General features: G+C 38.0%; 1 protein-coding gene and 1 long non-coding RNA gene across 2 annotated transcripts; both read left to right on the forward strand.

Moving 5' to 3' along the window:
• Nucleotides 1-261: 261 nt before the first annotated feature.
• Nucleotides 262-2065, forward strand: LOC147532122 (uncharacterized). Its single transcript, XR_015228377.1, has 7 exons — nucleotides 262-582; nucleotides 669-738; nucleotides 897-963; nucleotides 1140-1231; nucleotides 1343-1411; nucleotides 1491-1569; nucleotides 1700-2065. It is a non-coding gene; the product is annotated as an uncharacterized LOC147532122 (long non-coding RNA).
• Nucleotides 2066-14107: 12042 nt separating this feature from the next.
• Nucleotides 14108-15004, forward strand: LOC147532123 (uncharacterized). The gene has a single exon (XM_086649904.1). It carries the CDS (start codon nucleotides 14108-14110, stop codon nucleotides 15002-15004), a length of 897 nt encoding a protein of 298 aa, XP_086506030.1.
• Nucleotides 15005-15515: the final 511 nt, after the last annotated feature.

Raw genomic sequence — 15515 nt, forward strand, 5'->3', positions numbered from 1 at the left:
ATTAATCATCTAAGTAGAGGAATAGTGTCTCGGATTCACTTGAGCTGACTCTATTACATCTACACAACGATGTTAACTATTCATGTAATGTGATGTTAAATCTAACATTTAGTTAACTGTCAATGCTAGTCCACGACCTTTTCACAAAATAATAAATAGTCATGCCCCTTTCGCAAAACCCGGTACTTATGTACGCCCCTTTCGCAAAATAACCCATGTTTTATTCATGATATGTATATATATAGTAATCTGTCCATCCACATAAATACCGTCTATTTGATCCCAGAAGTCTAAATGATTTGAAATTAAGATAGAATTGTAGAAAGTAGAAACTATTGGTTCTGCTTAGTTTGCTTGAGTGAGATGTATTAATAAATCACTTAGTCTTTTCTTCCTAATGTGTGATGTACGTAAAAATAACGTACAACCGAGTTCTGAATCTCAAATATTGTCTAGTTTTTCCGGGTATTGAAGAATGATATATATCATGCATTCTTTTTTTCATTTCAAGTGCTATTTTAACTTCAATTAAGCAGGTCAGGGAAAACTCAGCTCGGCCATACTCTTTGCGTCTCCACACAGGTTTTCATTTCTGCCCTAATTTCTGCTAATATGATTAACCTTTGCAATCAATTGATTCTTTCTTTCTTATTGTTGTACATGAACAGCTCCCCACTAACTGACTAACATGCATGGGGGAAATGGGAAAGTTGCCTACATTGATACAGAAGGAACCTTGTAAGATTCACTGTTCTTCTTATTGCAGATTTTTGCAACTAACCTGATGCCTCTATCCATGATGATTATTCGTGTATCTGATAGTTTTATGCTTACAACAAATTCTACTAAAATTGATTATGTACATTAATTTTCATCTTAACTGTGTTAACTCACAGTCGATCAGATCAAATCGTACCGATAGCAGAGAGGTTTGGAATGGATCCTCGAGCCGTGCTTGATAATGTAAGCAGCACTTGCTTAGTTCTCGTTATCCTATTTCGATTTAATCATTTTCATAACATGTATAGCAAAAGAACATAAATGCCCAACTCTTCCTTTGATGATTTATCAGGAGTGACTGTCACTTTCCTTTTAATTTACTTTGTTAGACTTATTATGTTTGTTTTGTTTGGATGAAGATTGTATATGCCCGTGCTTACACTAACGAGCATCAGTACAACCTACTAGTTGGTCTGGCTGCTAAAATCGCCGAAAAACCTTTCAGACTTTTGCCGAGTCACATTATTATCTTGTATTGCTATGTATTTTGGGTTTCAAGTTTAAAGAATCCATGACAATAATTCAAAATGACTCGCTTTCATTACCTCGTGAACGATTGCAGATTATTGATTCAATCATCGCTCTCTTTCGAGTGGATTTCACTGGCCGTGGGGAGCTTGCTGATCGCCAGGTTGCATCTTGTACAATAGTTACAGAAAGCAAATTGATGGCCCGTTTAAGCTGTTCTAACTGACACTCAATTCTTGCAGGAAAAACTTGGTCAGATGCTTTCTAGTATAACAAAAACTGCTGAAGAATTCAACGCTGCAGTCTACATGACCAACCAAGGTAACCTATTTGCAGTTAGGCTAATAAGATATACCTGAATTGATCGATTCAATTTTTTGTAAGTATGAGGGTCGATTGAGTTTTTAGTTTTTCAATTAAAGTTAGTTGTCTGTTTCGCTTATACAAGTAGGATCTCATCAAGCTGCGTTGTTTGTGGTTATTGTCTCAATTTCTACAAATTTTGCAGTAAGCACACGGGGAATCAATGTTGGATACGTGGAGAATCTTCAAGATGCAGCGAATGTGGGAAACGGGTTGTGTGGGACAACCCTGATAGGGTTTCGGTTGAATGAGGCTATCGTCATCGGAGCAGATGGCATGCTTGTCTGTAAACAAACATTTTGTCCCCTCATATGAATTGTTTGAGTTTCAATTCTGCAAGTGTTCTTTGATTTTGAGATTCTTGGTTCAATTTTGTGATTTTGGATTTGAGTTGATCTTCTAGTGGTGGTGATTGGTGTTTATAATTAACATCTGATTGACTGATTGGAAGGAATTCTTTGGAGTATCATTCTTTTAGTAAGGGTTTGCTCGTCCCTGTTAATATGACAAATGGACAGAATATTAAGGCTTGGATTGAATTTGATGCTACCCATTTGATATCAATGCCACAATTGTCCAGTTATTGCTAATTACGTTACTAATTACCCCTAACTCGGATTGATCAGCATTAGAGAGACAGACAGTAACTGGAGAGCGATTTAATGAAACCCTAGTTCGGTGGACTGAAACTACCCCAAGTTTATTCCCTTGATCAATCGAGTTGCCTTCATCGAGTTCATCGAAATCCCCCTTCCTTCATTTGAGGATTTCTAAACAGAGAGTTGCTGGGTTCATCGAGTGTGGAGAAGAACGGTGACCGTTATAAGCGCATTTGCTTCCTACCGAAGGCACCCCAAATTTTGGGCCTTACAAACCTTGTTATTTAGCAAATCGGTATATAGGTAATTACACTTAAACTAACTTAGATTTTCCGTTAAATCTAACAGAACATGGGGGTATTAGTAATTACTAATAAAAAGTGGAGGTTTCACGCATTATCAAAAGGCTGGGGTTTCGGTAATTCTCCCAAGAAGATATCATCCACCTAGTCAATGTGAAACACAAAACTTAAACTTTTTTTTTTTTTGATGAACTCACAAAACTTAAACTTGGAAGTATAGATTCACATACTCAATGTTAATTACTCATATGTATAGTTACAAGATTAATCGAATCACCACAAAACTAGTTTCACAAACCATTGTATGTGAATCTAATAGACACCATCTCAGTAAATAGGGTCTCACTACCACACTTGATGTTCCTCACTCCCTTCTCAACCACAGTTCCGTCAACAGTAATGCTTTTTAACTTCAGAAAAAAGTAGAAGTAAAATTAATTGTGGAGAAAGGCAAAAAAGAAAATATTGAATATTTGCTTTTTCCAATTCGAATTAGAGTTCTAAGCTTTTCACTGTAACTTCAATTACTATCATTAATCTTTTTTTTTTTTTTGTCATCTTACTAAATGTTCAGAAATCCCCCTTAATTCAATCGTTAGAGATTACCACTTCGCTTTATACTTCTTTCAACTTTATGAAGTGGTTCTCAATGTCCCTGACATTGTCTTGCACAACACCATAAGAGAAGGGACTAGTCTATTGTTAATATGTCATAGAGTCAAGTTATCAACTAAAGAGATGGTGTTTCTTATGAAATTCTTCAAAAGTAGTTGATACCATGTCCTTTGAGAACTAATCCCAGTCTCCCAAATAGTCAGTCGACATATGCCAGAGGACAAACGTATTTGGGTCACCCAAATCAAAGGCATGTTTACGGCAAAATCATATTACAGGGGTATTATTCCAAATCATCAAAGTCAGAGGTCGGTGTTATTTCTATAGAGATTGGTGTTATTTCGCCAAAAAACAATAGATCAGAACCAGATAGTGCATCAAGCCAAGTTAAAAGCTCGAGATCTGTACAATACCTCAGTTTTATATTCTAATGCATCGGATCTGACATCAGAATGGGTTCCACCACCGCCAAAAAAACTAAAAATCAACTATGATGGTGCTTTTACGACAGAGAAGGCTGTGGTGGGTGTAATAGTGAGGAACCTGAAGGATATATTCCCTCGGTTCGAAGGAATGGTATCCTTCTAAGGGAATGTCCTTTGACCAAGATGGCAATGCGTACGATTTGGCGAATAGGATCATAATGACCTTATACGGAAGATCATTAGTCCGGTCGAATGAGGGGTCGTAATGCTTAGCTAGAAGCCAACAACGATCGTCGGATGACTTCAGTAATCCACGGCTAACATAGACTGAATCCTACAAGGGTTACACATAAGAGTGATGGTTTGAACGGAGAGAGATTGAGTAGATATAAAATGGCAAATAAGTGGATTGGATCCATTTTTAGTGTTCGGAAGAGTCCAAACAAGTATACATAAACCCGGGCTAAAAGGGAGGCCCAGGAGTTACAGCAGCTGGACAGGAAATCGAGTGAAGAAGATGAGTTTGGACCGAGAGATTTCTTAGAAAATCTAGGAAATCTCCTGGCCGGACCAGCCAGGACGCGTCCTGGCCGTCTAGCACATCTCGGACAGACTGTCCGAGACCGGGTGAGACACGGACTAAGAGTCCGTGTTAGCCGGGATTCCTAGTCCTATCAGGACTAGGAGTCCGAGATCCTAGGATCTCGGACATCCCCGCGCGTCCAGGACGCGGCTGGGATATCCTAGTCTGAGTCGGACTAGGAGTCCGAGACGTACGCGTCCCGGATGTCCCAACGCGTCGGTCTAGGACCGAGACCTGGACGCCATGTCCAGATGCGACTGGAAGCTTCCAGACGCACCTAGGATGCGACTGGCGCGTCCGGATGCGTCTGGGACGCGCCCGGAGCGCCCAGACGAGCCCACGACGTATCTGGACGCGTCTAGGACGCATCTGAACGCGTCCAAAGGGCATCCAAAGATGAATGCGCATGCCGTCCCACCCGAGACGCGTCTAGGACACGTCTCATGCACCAAACTCCACTAGGTTCCGTCCAGGACGCATCCTAAGGTCTGTCCTAAGGCCAGATGCGTCTCGGACGCATCTGACCTGGCCAGGACGCGTCTAGCTAGGCAAGGACGCGTCTGGCCAAGGGACAAAGCACGATGGAACATGCTGTCCCTTCGTCCGACCAATGACTAGTCAGAGTCAAGGGTTGACCCGAGACTAGTCAAGGGACTTTGACCAGAACTTTGACCGGGGTCAACTTGGGTTTTTTTGAGTTTGACTCGAGGACTTTTGGGCCTTGACCCGAGTGGGAGTTTTTCAGACCTTTTTCTCCGAATTTCAAACTTGTTTTTCCGAAATTGACCCGGGCCGAAACAGAGTTTTTCCTTAAAGCGATTTTGGAAATCATTAAGAAAGAAACACGAAGTGCTATTGGCCCGTATGTTATGAAAATAGACTTAGAACTCACGTTAGACATATGAATGCCACAATTTCCCACATTTAGCTATACGAGACATAGCGAACATACAAACGTATCTAGAATAGATACTTTACTATAACAGTCTTATTTTTGAATGTATGTATATTTTATGTGATTGCGTAGTTTAATATACCTTTAGATAGGCTAACGTTTCTTGTTCCTAAACACACGTGATTGTGCCCGAAATAATACTTAGAGTATAGGGTCTAGAAATCAATTGATTAACCGAACGATGAGATCATGGTTCGAGTGGGAGTAATCAATGGAGGTTGAAGGATGAGAATCCATACGAACCATAGGCGAACAAGAAATTAACCTAAAAGATGAGATCTTTTAGGGATATACTAAAGATTTGAATAAATCATTATGCAAACCCACATAAACTTTTACGTAATAAATCATAATTGGTTATGCTAGAGTTCATAGTAACGCAACTTGATAAATTACGTAAAAAGTCCCAAAAAGAATTTTGAGTAAAGTCTACCCAGATTAAGACACCAATTGATCCCTTATTCATCGATGGTGGGCCGACCTTCGCAGAGTGCCATCTTTTACTTCGGGGCGATACATGTAGATCTATAGCAGAGGTCTAGATGTCTAAATGGTTATTCTCAACGAGTCAGCAAAAGGGTTTTAGATTTCGAGGCAAAAAGGCAATTTGACACTAAAGTGTGAAATTTGTCAACCAGGAGTCATAAGAGTATGATCAGTAAGATGTTATTCACCCAGGACGACGGATTAAGGGCAGTGCTCTGGTACGCCTAATTTCGAAGAAATGGGATCCTGGAATTATATTATTCTTAGGGAAAAATAAATAAAGAATAATATAGGCATACACGAATATAATGCCAGGATAACAAGTTTAAATCACTTTCGCGCTTCTTACATGTAGTTTAATTATGACGTCCAAAGAAAACTTCAAAATCCGTTGGCTACTAGAGAAAGAAAAGCTGAATGGAGACAGCTTCATTGCATGGGAAAGGAATCTGGAACTCGTTCTCAGATCCGAAAATAAGGCAAGCATCCTAGACACACCACTTCCGGAAATCACAAAAGATTCGACTGATCAGGAGAAGGATTCGGAAAGAAGTCTTCGAAAGAAGTCCAAACCCGTAACATGCCTTATGTTAGCAACCATGGAACCTAATCTTCAGGATAAGTTCATTCACATGGATGCTTACACCATGATACGACAACTTAGGAATCTGTTCCAAAAGAAGTCGAGAATGGAAAGGTATGAAACCTCAAAAGCAATATTGGATATGCGTCTTGAAAGAGGAAAGCCTGTAGGGCCACATGTTTTTAAAATGATTAGTCATTTTGAGAAACTAGCTCGACTTGGAGTCGACCATGGCCGGGATTTTGCCACTGATATTATCTTGCATTCACTTCATGATGGGTTCAGTCAGTTTAGAATGCACTACCACATGAATGGATGGGATAAATCTCTGGAAGAACTACACGTTATGCTCCAAACAGCCGAAGAGAACATCGGAGTGGTGGAACCTAAGAAAGAAGTTCTGATGGTTCAAAAGGAAAAGGGATTTAAGAAAGAAGGAAGGCAGAAATTCAAGAGGAAGCAAATGGGCAAGTGGAAAGGCAAACAAGTTGCCAAAAACAAAGGTGCCCAATCTGATTCCAAGTGTTTCTATTGCAATGGCACAGGCCATTGGAAGAGAAACTGTCCCAAATTCCTAGAAGACAAAAAGAATGAAAATATAGTTTCCGCACGAGGTAATAAGAATTGAAAGTTGATTCAATTAAATACAATTCCTAAAAGGTATTGGATACCTAAAATTGTTCTTTTCATTATGAATGTTAGGAACAAATGGAAGCTGAGTATTTATTGAATAGGAGACGAACCTGTCAAAAGCTGAAGGAAGCAAAAGTTGCTACGTAAAGCTGGAGAAGGATCATGGGCTCCATAGGCATAACTTTAAATTAGTTTTTAGTTTTCTTTTTCCTTTTAAGAACATTGACTCTGTAATAAGATTATGGAGATAAATAAAATAATCAGTATTTTATAAATGTTCTCAAGAAAAATGCTTATTCAACTTTTAACAATTATACCGAACGATCCAATTTAGTTATTCTAATCTAGTCAAATAAATTTGAAAGAACATGGATGAAGCTAAAGTTGATTGATCTTGTATCTCTCAACGATAGTTAATCATGGTTCAAACAAAAGAAATTTGACGAGATCCCAGAGGTCAAATTACTCACTAGAACTTGTGTTAGACATAAGAAAGTGACTAATATGACTAGAATAGACTAAAGTACTAAACACTAGATTAAAAGAAAGTCTTAGAGACTAAACCTAAATCAAGTAAGGATCAAATCTGACCAAAGATTATGATGAGATCATAAGTCTAAAAGTCATAGAATTTTTCGAAAGTAAAAGTCTAAATGCACATCTGCCATCCCACTAAAAACCTAAAAAGCTATAGCAAATAAAAGATTCCATACAAGTATGGATTTTAGAAAGAGTTCTAAAATGATCTTTTATTAAAAGTCTAAAAGACCGTTAAACATAGATTCTTCGAATGAAGAATAACGGGGTTCTCTCACAAATCACCGGAACAACTTTTGTTGCTCTCGATGGTGTCCTATTTAAAAGAAGGCATCTTTTAAAATGGACAAGTGGGAAGAAATAAATATTCGAAACAAGTTCAAATAAGAGCAACAAATAGGAGTAAGGAGTTACTCACCACGAGACCTCTTAAAAGAAGTTAAAGAAATATCTCGATATGTGCTCAAAACCCCGAGTGAGTCTTAGAAAGAAGATTCAACGAAACTATAGCAAAACCACTCCGAGTTTAGACTGAGAGTCTAAAGAGATAAGATCTAAAGAGTGAGTTTCTAAACATTCGTAAAGAAATTGTCTGGATTCAATTTCTTAGAATGATTAGTCTTGTTCAACAAAAAGGTAAGTGGGAGTGAAACAAGAATGTTTCAAATTCCAGTATGTAGAGACATACTGGGATTGAGAAAAAACATCAGGAATGTTAAAAACAGTTGGAGAACTGACTCAATAGGAAAAAGACGAGGGTAAACTAATTAGGGCATCAAAATCTATATCAATAGATTAAAGTGATGAGAACTCGTTCAAAAGGAATTTTGAAAGAGATTCTACCCATCTCACATGAGAACTGCCAAACTAACTCGGAATTTGAAAAATTCTGACAAGCGAAAGCAAAAACATGAGAGAAATACTTATGTCTGGACAATATAAGATCGATCATGAAGATGATTGAGGTTTACCCGTACATCTAAAAGAAGTACTTGGAGTACAAAAGATGTCGTCACCCATAAAAATCAGAGAAAGACCTAGAATGCTGAAGCATCTGGGATCATATCTCTGAACACAAAGATTGAAGAAAGTCATAAAAGCACTCTTCCGAAAATAAAGATAAGAATCTTTTAGGAAGGGCGAAAAGATGAAAAGGAGTTTTCATGTTGGGAGTCGTTGCTAACTCTACTAGATAAGAAATTAAAATTAGAACTTAGGAAGTACTAATTTCAGTTTGAGAAACTGATATTATCGTAATAGCTTATAAAGACGTTCATAAGCAAGATAATAATAAGCAAAGTGAAAACAACAAACTAAACTGTCACCTTAGAACGAACATGGAATATGAACGGATCTAAGGAATTAGGATCAAGGTAGAAAATCCTAAAAAGACTTGTAAAGTTGAGAAACGCAAAGGAGTTTACGCGGTGCTCAATATTTACAAACTCTTGTGATCCGAAATAAACTCAGTTTATTTCGTCATCTAAATTGTGGTTTAGAATTTAGAAGACAATCCAAAATAATGGAGTGTTCCAGGTAGGTTTATTAGATGCGTGATCTAATGAAAGAAACCCTACTAAGTGAACATGGAAGCACACCATTATAATAACCCTAGTCCAGGTCATTGGTTGGACAACAATGACTTAAGAAGACTAACATGAGTGATTGACGAGATAGCGCTGTTTCTTGGGCTATAGGAATAGGAGTATTCAAAGTCAACTTAATGGGTGTATAAGCTGATACAATGGAAACCCGCCAAGTGAGAGTACTTCAGGAGAAGAAGTCGTAAGATGCCATAACCCTCATTTAGCAAATCGGAGAGGTTCCTCGGAACATGAGTACTCGCTCAGTTTATGTAAGGAATGTTGAACTTTGGTACCGTTAAACGCCGCACCGTAAAAGGAGGTTATAAAGGCGGATTACTGGGGGAGACATGATAGACATATGATTGAGTGGGAGTACAAGAATGGAATATGTCTTCCTGCGTAAAATCAGGATAAAATATCTCCGGGCCACTTGATGAGAAACAACTGAAAATTGCATGGCCATGCTCAAATGGATTAAGAGTTAATCATTTGATTTGACAGTTTGTTCTCGGGATCAAGAAAGTCTGATAAGAATGACATATCAGATGCGATATGAAAAGACATGGGAATCGAGCATTGCACTTGTTCTAAGTACAAGTGGGAGACTGAAGGATATATTCCCTCGGTCTGAAGGAATGGTATCCTTCTAAGGGAATGTCCTTTGACCAAGATGGTAATGCGTACGATTTGGCGAATAGGATCATAATGACCTTATACCGAAGATCATTAGTCCGGTCGAATTAGGGGTCGTAATGCTTAGCTAAAAGCCAACTACGATCGTCGGATACCTTCGGTAATCTGCGGCTTACATAGACCGGATCCTATAAAGGTTACACATAAGAGTGATGGTTTGAATGGAGAGAGATTGAGTAGATATAAAGTGGCAAATAAGTGGATTGGATCCATTATTTAGTGTTCGGAAGAGTCCAGACAAGTATACATAAACCCAGACTAAAAGGGGGTCCGGGAGTGCCCATAAAGGGGTCGTCCATGTGATGGCCGACCTTAGAAAGGGGCCGGCCAGCACATGGCCGCTGAACCCTTAAGTGGGCCGGCCACAAAGCCCATAATGGGCTATAGTGGCCGGCCACACCATAAGCCCTAATTTGGTTTTATATGAGACTTTTAAGGATATGTCTTAAGTGAGATATTTTAGGAATCCTAGTTTGGGACAAACTCCTACACTATGTTCCCTATAAATAGACCTCATTAGACATAATTATGGAATGCAATCAAGAGCAAAGTTAAGAGAGCTTTTCTAGAGAGAAAAGGCAAGAAAGAGAAAAAGGAGTTTTCTCGGTTATCTAGTCAAGAAGAAAGTGTTCTTCATCTCAACCTTCAAGAAGGTGCTATCTGACTCGAAGGAGGGAGTTCAAGTCATACACTCGGTGTCTCAAGTAGAGGAACTACAGTTGGAGTTCTTGATCTTCCGAATCTAGTCGGAATTTTGTTCGTGGGAAAGCGATTAAGGTAATCTTCTTTCCACTCTAGTTCATTGATTAGTCATGTAAATATCGATCCTGGATGTCTAGTGTTAACATATAGATGTTTGAGATTCCGCAATAAACACTAGATAGTGTATTAGATACATACGTAACCCTATAGAACCATCATCGAAAGATCATAAAACGTGAAGCAAAAATCATTAGTGCAAGTTTGGCCATGGAGAGCGAAGTGCAAGCAAGCCTACTCGCAGTGGAAAATCAGAAGGAGCATTTTAGAAGCGAGGGATCTGCTCAAAGCCCAACCTTCCAATGAATTTATCTTTTGCCACCGTGAAGCAAACATGATGGCCTACTTGTTGCCCATCAATATGTGCACCAGTGAAGCACAGTTACTTTGAGTCTATTGACTTCAACTTGTAATTCATACTGTTTGTTATTCACTTGCTGAATTTGATGCTGATTTAAACTGTTTTATATATTAACTCTTCAACAAAAAAAAAAAAAAAAACTGTTTTATATATTAAGAGTTTTCTCAATATATTATTACTCCATGTCCAAGCAACCCATCTAATGAAAATATTCATGTTTATCTGCACAGCAAATAAAAACAAACAATAATAGAGATTATTTGAATATTTTTACTTCATCTACTTGAGCCTCTTATAAGTATCATATATTTCTGAATAATCTTAAAGTTTGAATTAAGTGTGCAGATCCTATAGTTAATTTTTAAAAACCGTTCCAATTACTCATTCGGAGTCCTTCATGATTTAGATCAGTCGAATAGTTCATTATTAACAAAGAGAGAGGAGGTTGATGTTAATATTTTAATCTGAAGGCAATGCAATTTGAAAATAAGTGTAGATATTTGTTGGTTGATTTTTTTGGACGAAAATTCTCTCTAATCTCATATCTCTTGGTCAAATTCATGGGTGATTTCTGTTTCCTGTCATCTTCATTCATAACAAAGTTCATACATCGCTTTGTTGACATGATGTGGATACTCGTAGATATCAACAATAAATATATAAAACATGAATTTATGCAAAAGTCGTCGATCTACAATTTCAATTATTATACAAACAAAATTTACTAAGAACTAGTCTTAGAGTTTAGCCCCTCCTGAATGTATATCCGAGATCTGCCACTGATTGGAGTTGCATCCAAGTTCTCTATTTTCAATAAGTTGGGTTAAACACAGGGACGGATCTACATGCAGGCCAAAGGGGGCCATGGCCCCCCTTGACTTGCCGTAAATTGTTTTAGAAATGCTGATTGCTTTCTGATTTATCGCATAAATAAAGTTCGAGTCTTACTCATAACATATATGTAGCGTGGGTGAGATGGTAGAGGTTCGAGTTTTGGACGTGAGAGACCTGGGTTCGAGCACTGGTAGACTTAGATTTTTCACTTTTTTTTTTTGGTTCGGCCCCCCTTGACTACTACTCCTAGTTCCGTCCCTGGACTTAAACATATCATGCGGAGATAGCCACTTTCTTGAAATTAAGTTTCCTCTTCATGACTGGAGGGAAAGTATCCTTTTAGCCTAACTAATTAACCCTTTCTTTCTATGTAACAAGGACATCGGAACTGCGGAGCTTACCCAAGACCAATACCAGGTTATCAAGTAAGGTACGGAATACAACTAAAGACATATAATCTTCTTTCCCCAGTTATTGGGTCCTTCAGATTTAGACTTACAATAACTTACCTTTGGGCTTTGGGTAAACTCTTGTTGTATTATAAACAAAAAATACTAACCCAGGGTGATACTTTATTTCCTAACTCTTAGAAGACCATGTACAAGTTCATCACAAGATATAAATAAAAAAACAAAATCTTATGCGTAAAGAATAAGCGACTTAGACAATCTAAAAAGACTAAAAAGAGTACCCCCGTGTGTTTGTTTCCACGATATACTATGACTCATGAGCAATGCAAAAGATTGTATATACTACGAAAACGGCATCAGAACTAACCCACAACGTTACCGTCTTTAAGTGACCAACTGAAATAAATAAATCATAAACCTCAAATTTTGCACTCGTGTTGTACATAAGTCAGAGCTCCTAGTTTGTGCACCATTGACTTTGAGTCGATTGGTACTACAACTGTGAGAGGCGGTTGGTGAAGAGAGGCGGTTTTGGTGAAGAGAGGCAGTTTTGGTGAGAATCCTTTTCCAAATTGGACTCAAAATTGGAATTGCTCAAAATTGGAAATTGGAGTCGGCGACTTCCTATATATATATGAGTGCCTGTCATCAATTAACAACACACACAACAACTATTCATTAGAAAGAGAAAGTAGGTGAGAGAGATATAATGTTATTATTCTATTCAGTACTGTCTTGGGACGGACTTGCGGGTTGTGTGAGTCGTCTTCATCTATCCTTTAATAAAGTTTTCTTATTCGCCCGAGGGCGTAGGCTTTAAGCCAAATTTCGTTAATTCTGTTTGCATATTAAGTTTTTGGCTTAGCTTTTCGATTAATTTTCCGCGAACTTTTAGTACTAACAACAACAAATAGAAGAAAAACTCTGATCAGTGTTCAAAAATAGTAGTAGAAAACATCTATGCTTTTATTTGAAATTTCATTACCAAAATAAAGAAAAAAAGAAATTAGACCACTAATCTTCACTGTACCAACAAGGCTACAACAAATGGCCATCGAGCATATAACACGATTCACAGGATAACTGATGACATAGGGCAAGTCAATCCTTTGGGTTGACGGGTAATGCTAAGTTTAATTAAATTAGGCATTCTAATTAACATCGGATGGATACAAGAGGATGGTATGAAGTACGCCCTAGCAAAATTATGAACGGTTGACTTGGTCAAGGGTTTTTTATCAGGGCAAAGTAAAATAACTGGCAATTCACATTTTTATTCCTACCAGCCGTATAACGATTAAAATTACTGAGTTCAATTTGGAAAATGGTAATTAATCATCTGATCAACCAGTGAAAAACTCAATAAACTGCTCAATTTTTGAGAAATACCAAAGAAATTTCTGGTGGGGGCATAATACAGAGAAACGGAGAATGCATTATCTTAGTTGAAAGAAGATGCAAGCAAGTAAGAAAGAAGGAGGTTTGGGTATTCGGGATATGGGAATAGTGAACCAATCATTGGTTGGAAAACTCACTTGGCGATTTATAAATGAACCAACGGCACTTTGGGTTCTGGTAATGAAGACGAAATACCTTAAAACGGGCAGCCTATGGAATTGTGTATTAAAAGCGGACTCGACAACCACATGGAGAAACATACTGGAGATGAGGAATTTTTTAGTAAAAGGGGTTTGTTATCAAGTAGGGAAAGGAAATACAATTCGAATTTGGGATGACCCATGGATACCAACCTTAAGGGGGTTCAAACCAAATTTGAAAAATGAAGATGGTGAGGCACATAATCTGTTCTTTGTTAAAAATCTTATTAGTGAGGACGGACATTGGAATAAAAGGGTGATAGAAGAGACTTTCGATGAGTTATCTACAAGAGAAATTCTTAAAATCACATTGAATGTGAAGAGAGTTGAGGATAAATTGATTTGGATACATACAGAAAAAGGAACTTTCTCAACTAAATCGCTATATACTACTATTTACAAGGAGAAACCGAGTTCATCTCAACGACAGAATTATCGTATGAATTATCTTGGATGACTATGTGGACTAAATTTCAATTAGTCCCAAGAGTCCGCACCTTCAAATGGAGAATCTTACACGATGCTCTACCAACAAAAATGCGAACTTTAAAGTTTAACCCACAAATATCCATGAAGTGCTCAATTTGTAAGGAGGAGGATGAAAATATCGATCACTTATTCCGTACATGTAGAAAGGCAGGGGAGACATGGATGTGTTCTCCATTATGTGTAAGGATTGATGGAGATGATGATGTTAAAACACTACTATGCAAGTGGATGATGAGTAATGAAGATGAGAAGGTTATCGTATTGAGATTATATGTTATGTGGGCTTTATGGAAAGCACGTAACAAATGTACCTTTGAGAAGATACAACCGGACAACTATAGAATAATACAAGATGCTCAAACAATGCTGCATGATTTCTCGATTTATAACCCCACTGGAGATATACAGAAAGAGACGTTACCAAGACAACAAGAACGGTTTTGGTCTCCTCCCAACTCAGACTTACTTAAAATAAATTGTGATGCAGCTTTTGAGAATGGAAAAGCAAGGGTGGCAGCTATATGTCGAAATAGCAAAGGAGAGTTTGTAATGGTTGCTGTGAGAAGTTGTATAGCTTCAACGGCAATGGAGCCTGAAGCTAGGGGAACACAGTTGGCTGTATATTTGGCGAAACAAATTCCTGAGTATGGATGTATCATTGAAGGAGATGCCTTAACTATTATAAAAGCTTGTCTGGATCACCCGGATAACGCACCATGGAGAATCCGAGCTATTATTACTGATATTCAAGATGATTCGGCGGAACTTCAAAAAGTGGAATTCAAGTATTGTCCTCGAGAAGCAAATAATGTCGCTCATTCATTAGCGAAATTCAATTTTAAGCTCAATTTAAATCAAACTATGGAGACGTATGAGACTCCGAATTGCATTGTAAGCTTGTTGGCGGCAGATTTAGCCAACACTAATTTTTGCTCGAGTAGTTAATATATAAGGCATTGGCCTCAATTCATAAAAAAAAAAACTGCTCAATTTCATTGAACTGAAAACGAAATATATATATATATATGATGTGAACCCTAAATTAAGAACCTTAAAGAAAATGTAGTATTGGGCTGATAGTAGGGGAAAAGAAAGTTAGGGATTGCTACCAAATTTTGCCCAAGGATTTGCGCAGTAAGATGTTGCGACGTGTAAACATCAACTTCCGATATAAGGGCCGGCCCTGGGCCCAAAGCGAACAAAGCGTCGCTTTGGGTCCCAAAATATAGGGGACACATTCAAGAGGAATCCGGATTGAGGTGACTTTAAAATATTACGTAGACCCACAACTTTGTACAGAAAAGGACCACAAAAATGTGTGTTAACAAAATTGGATCCCTAACAAAGTAACTATTTATGGGCCCACAAACAAAGTCTTTTATATATTATTTTTTTTTGCATAAAAGTGTTTTATACTCTTGCTGATCTCTCCCATCCTTTCATCTGTCTCATACTG

Source organism: Eschscholzia californica, unplaced genomic scaffold, assembly GCF_041429995.1.
Source record: "Eschscholzia californica isolate CP2 unplaced genomic scaffold, dmEscCali1.0.p SCAF_6, whole genome shotgun sequence".
Classification (NCBI taxonomy): Eukaryota; Viridiplantae; Streptophyta; class Magnoliopsida; order Ranunculales; family Papaveraceae; genus Eschscholzia; species Eschscholzia californica.

What these genes read in the sequence shown, in the direction of transcription:
- LOC147532123 (XM_086649904.1), top strand. Translation starts at nt 14,108, where the DNA reads ATGCGAACTTTAAAGTTTAACCCACAAATATCCATGAAGTGCTCAATT.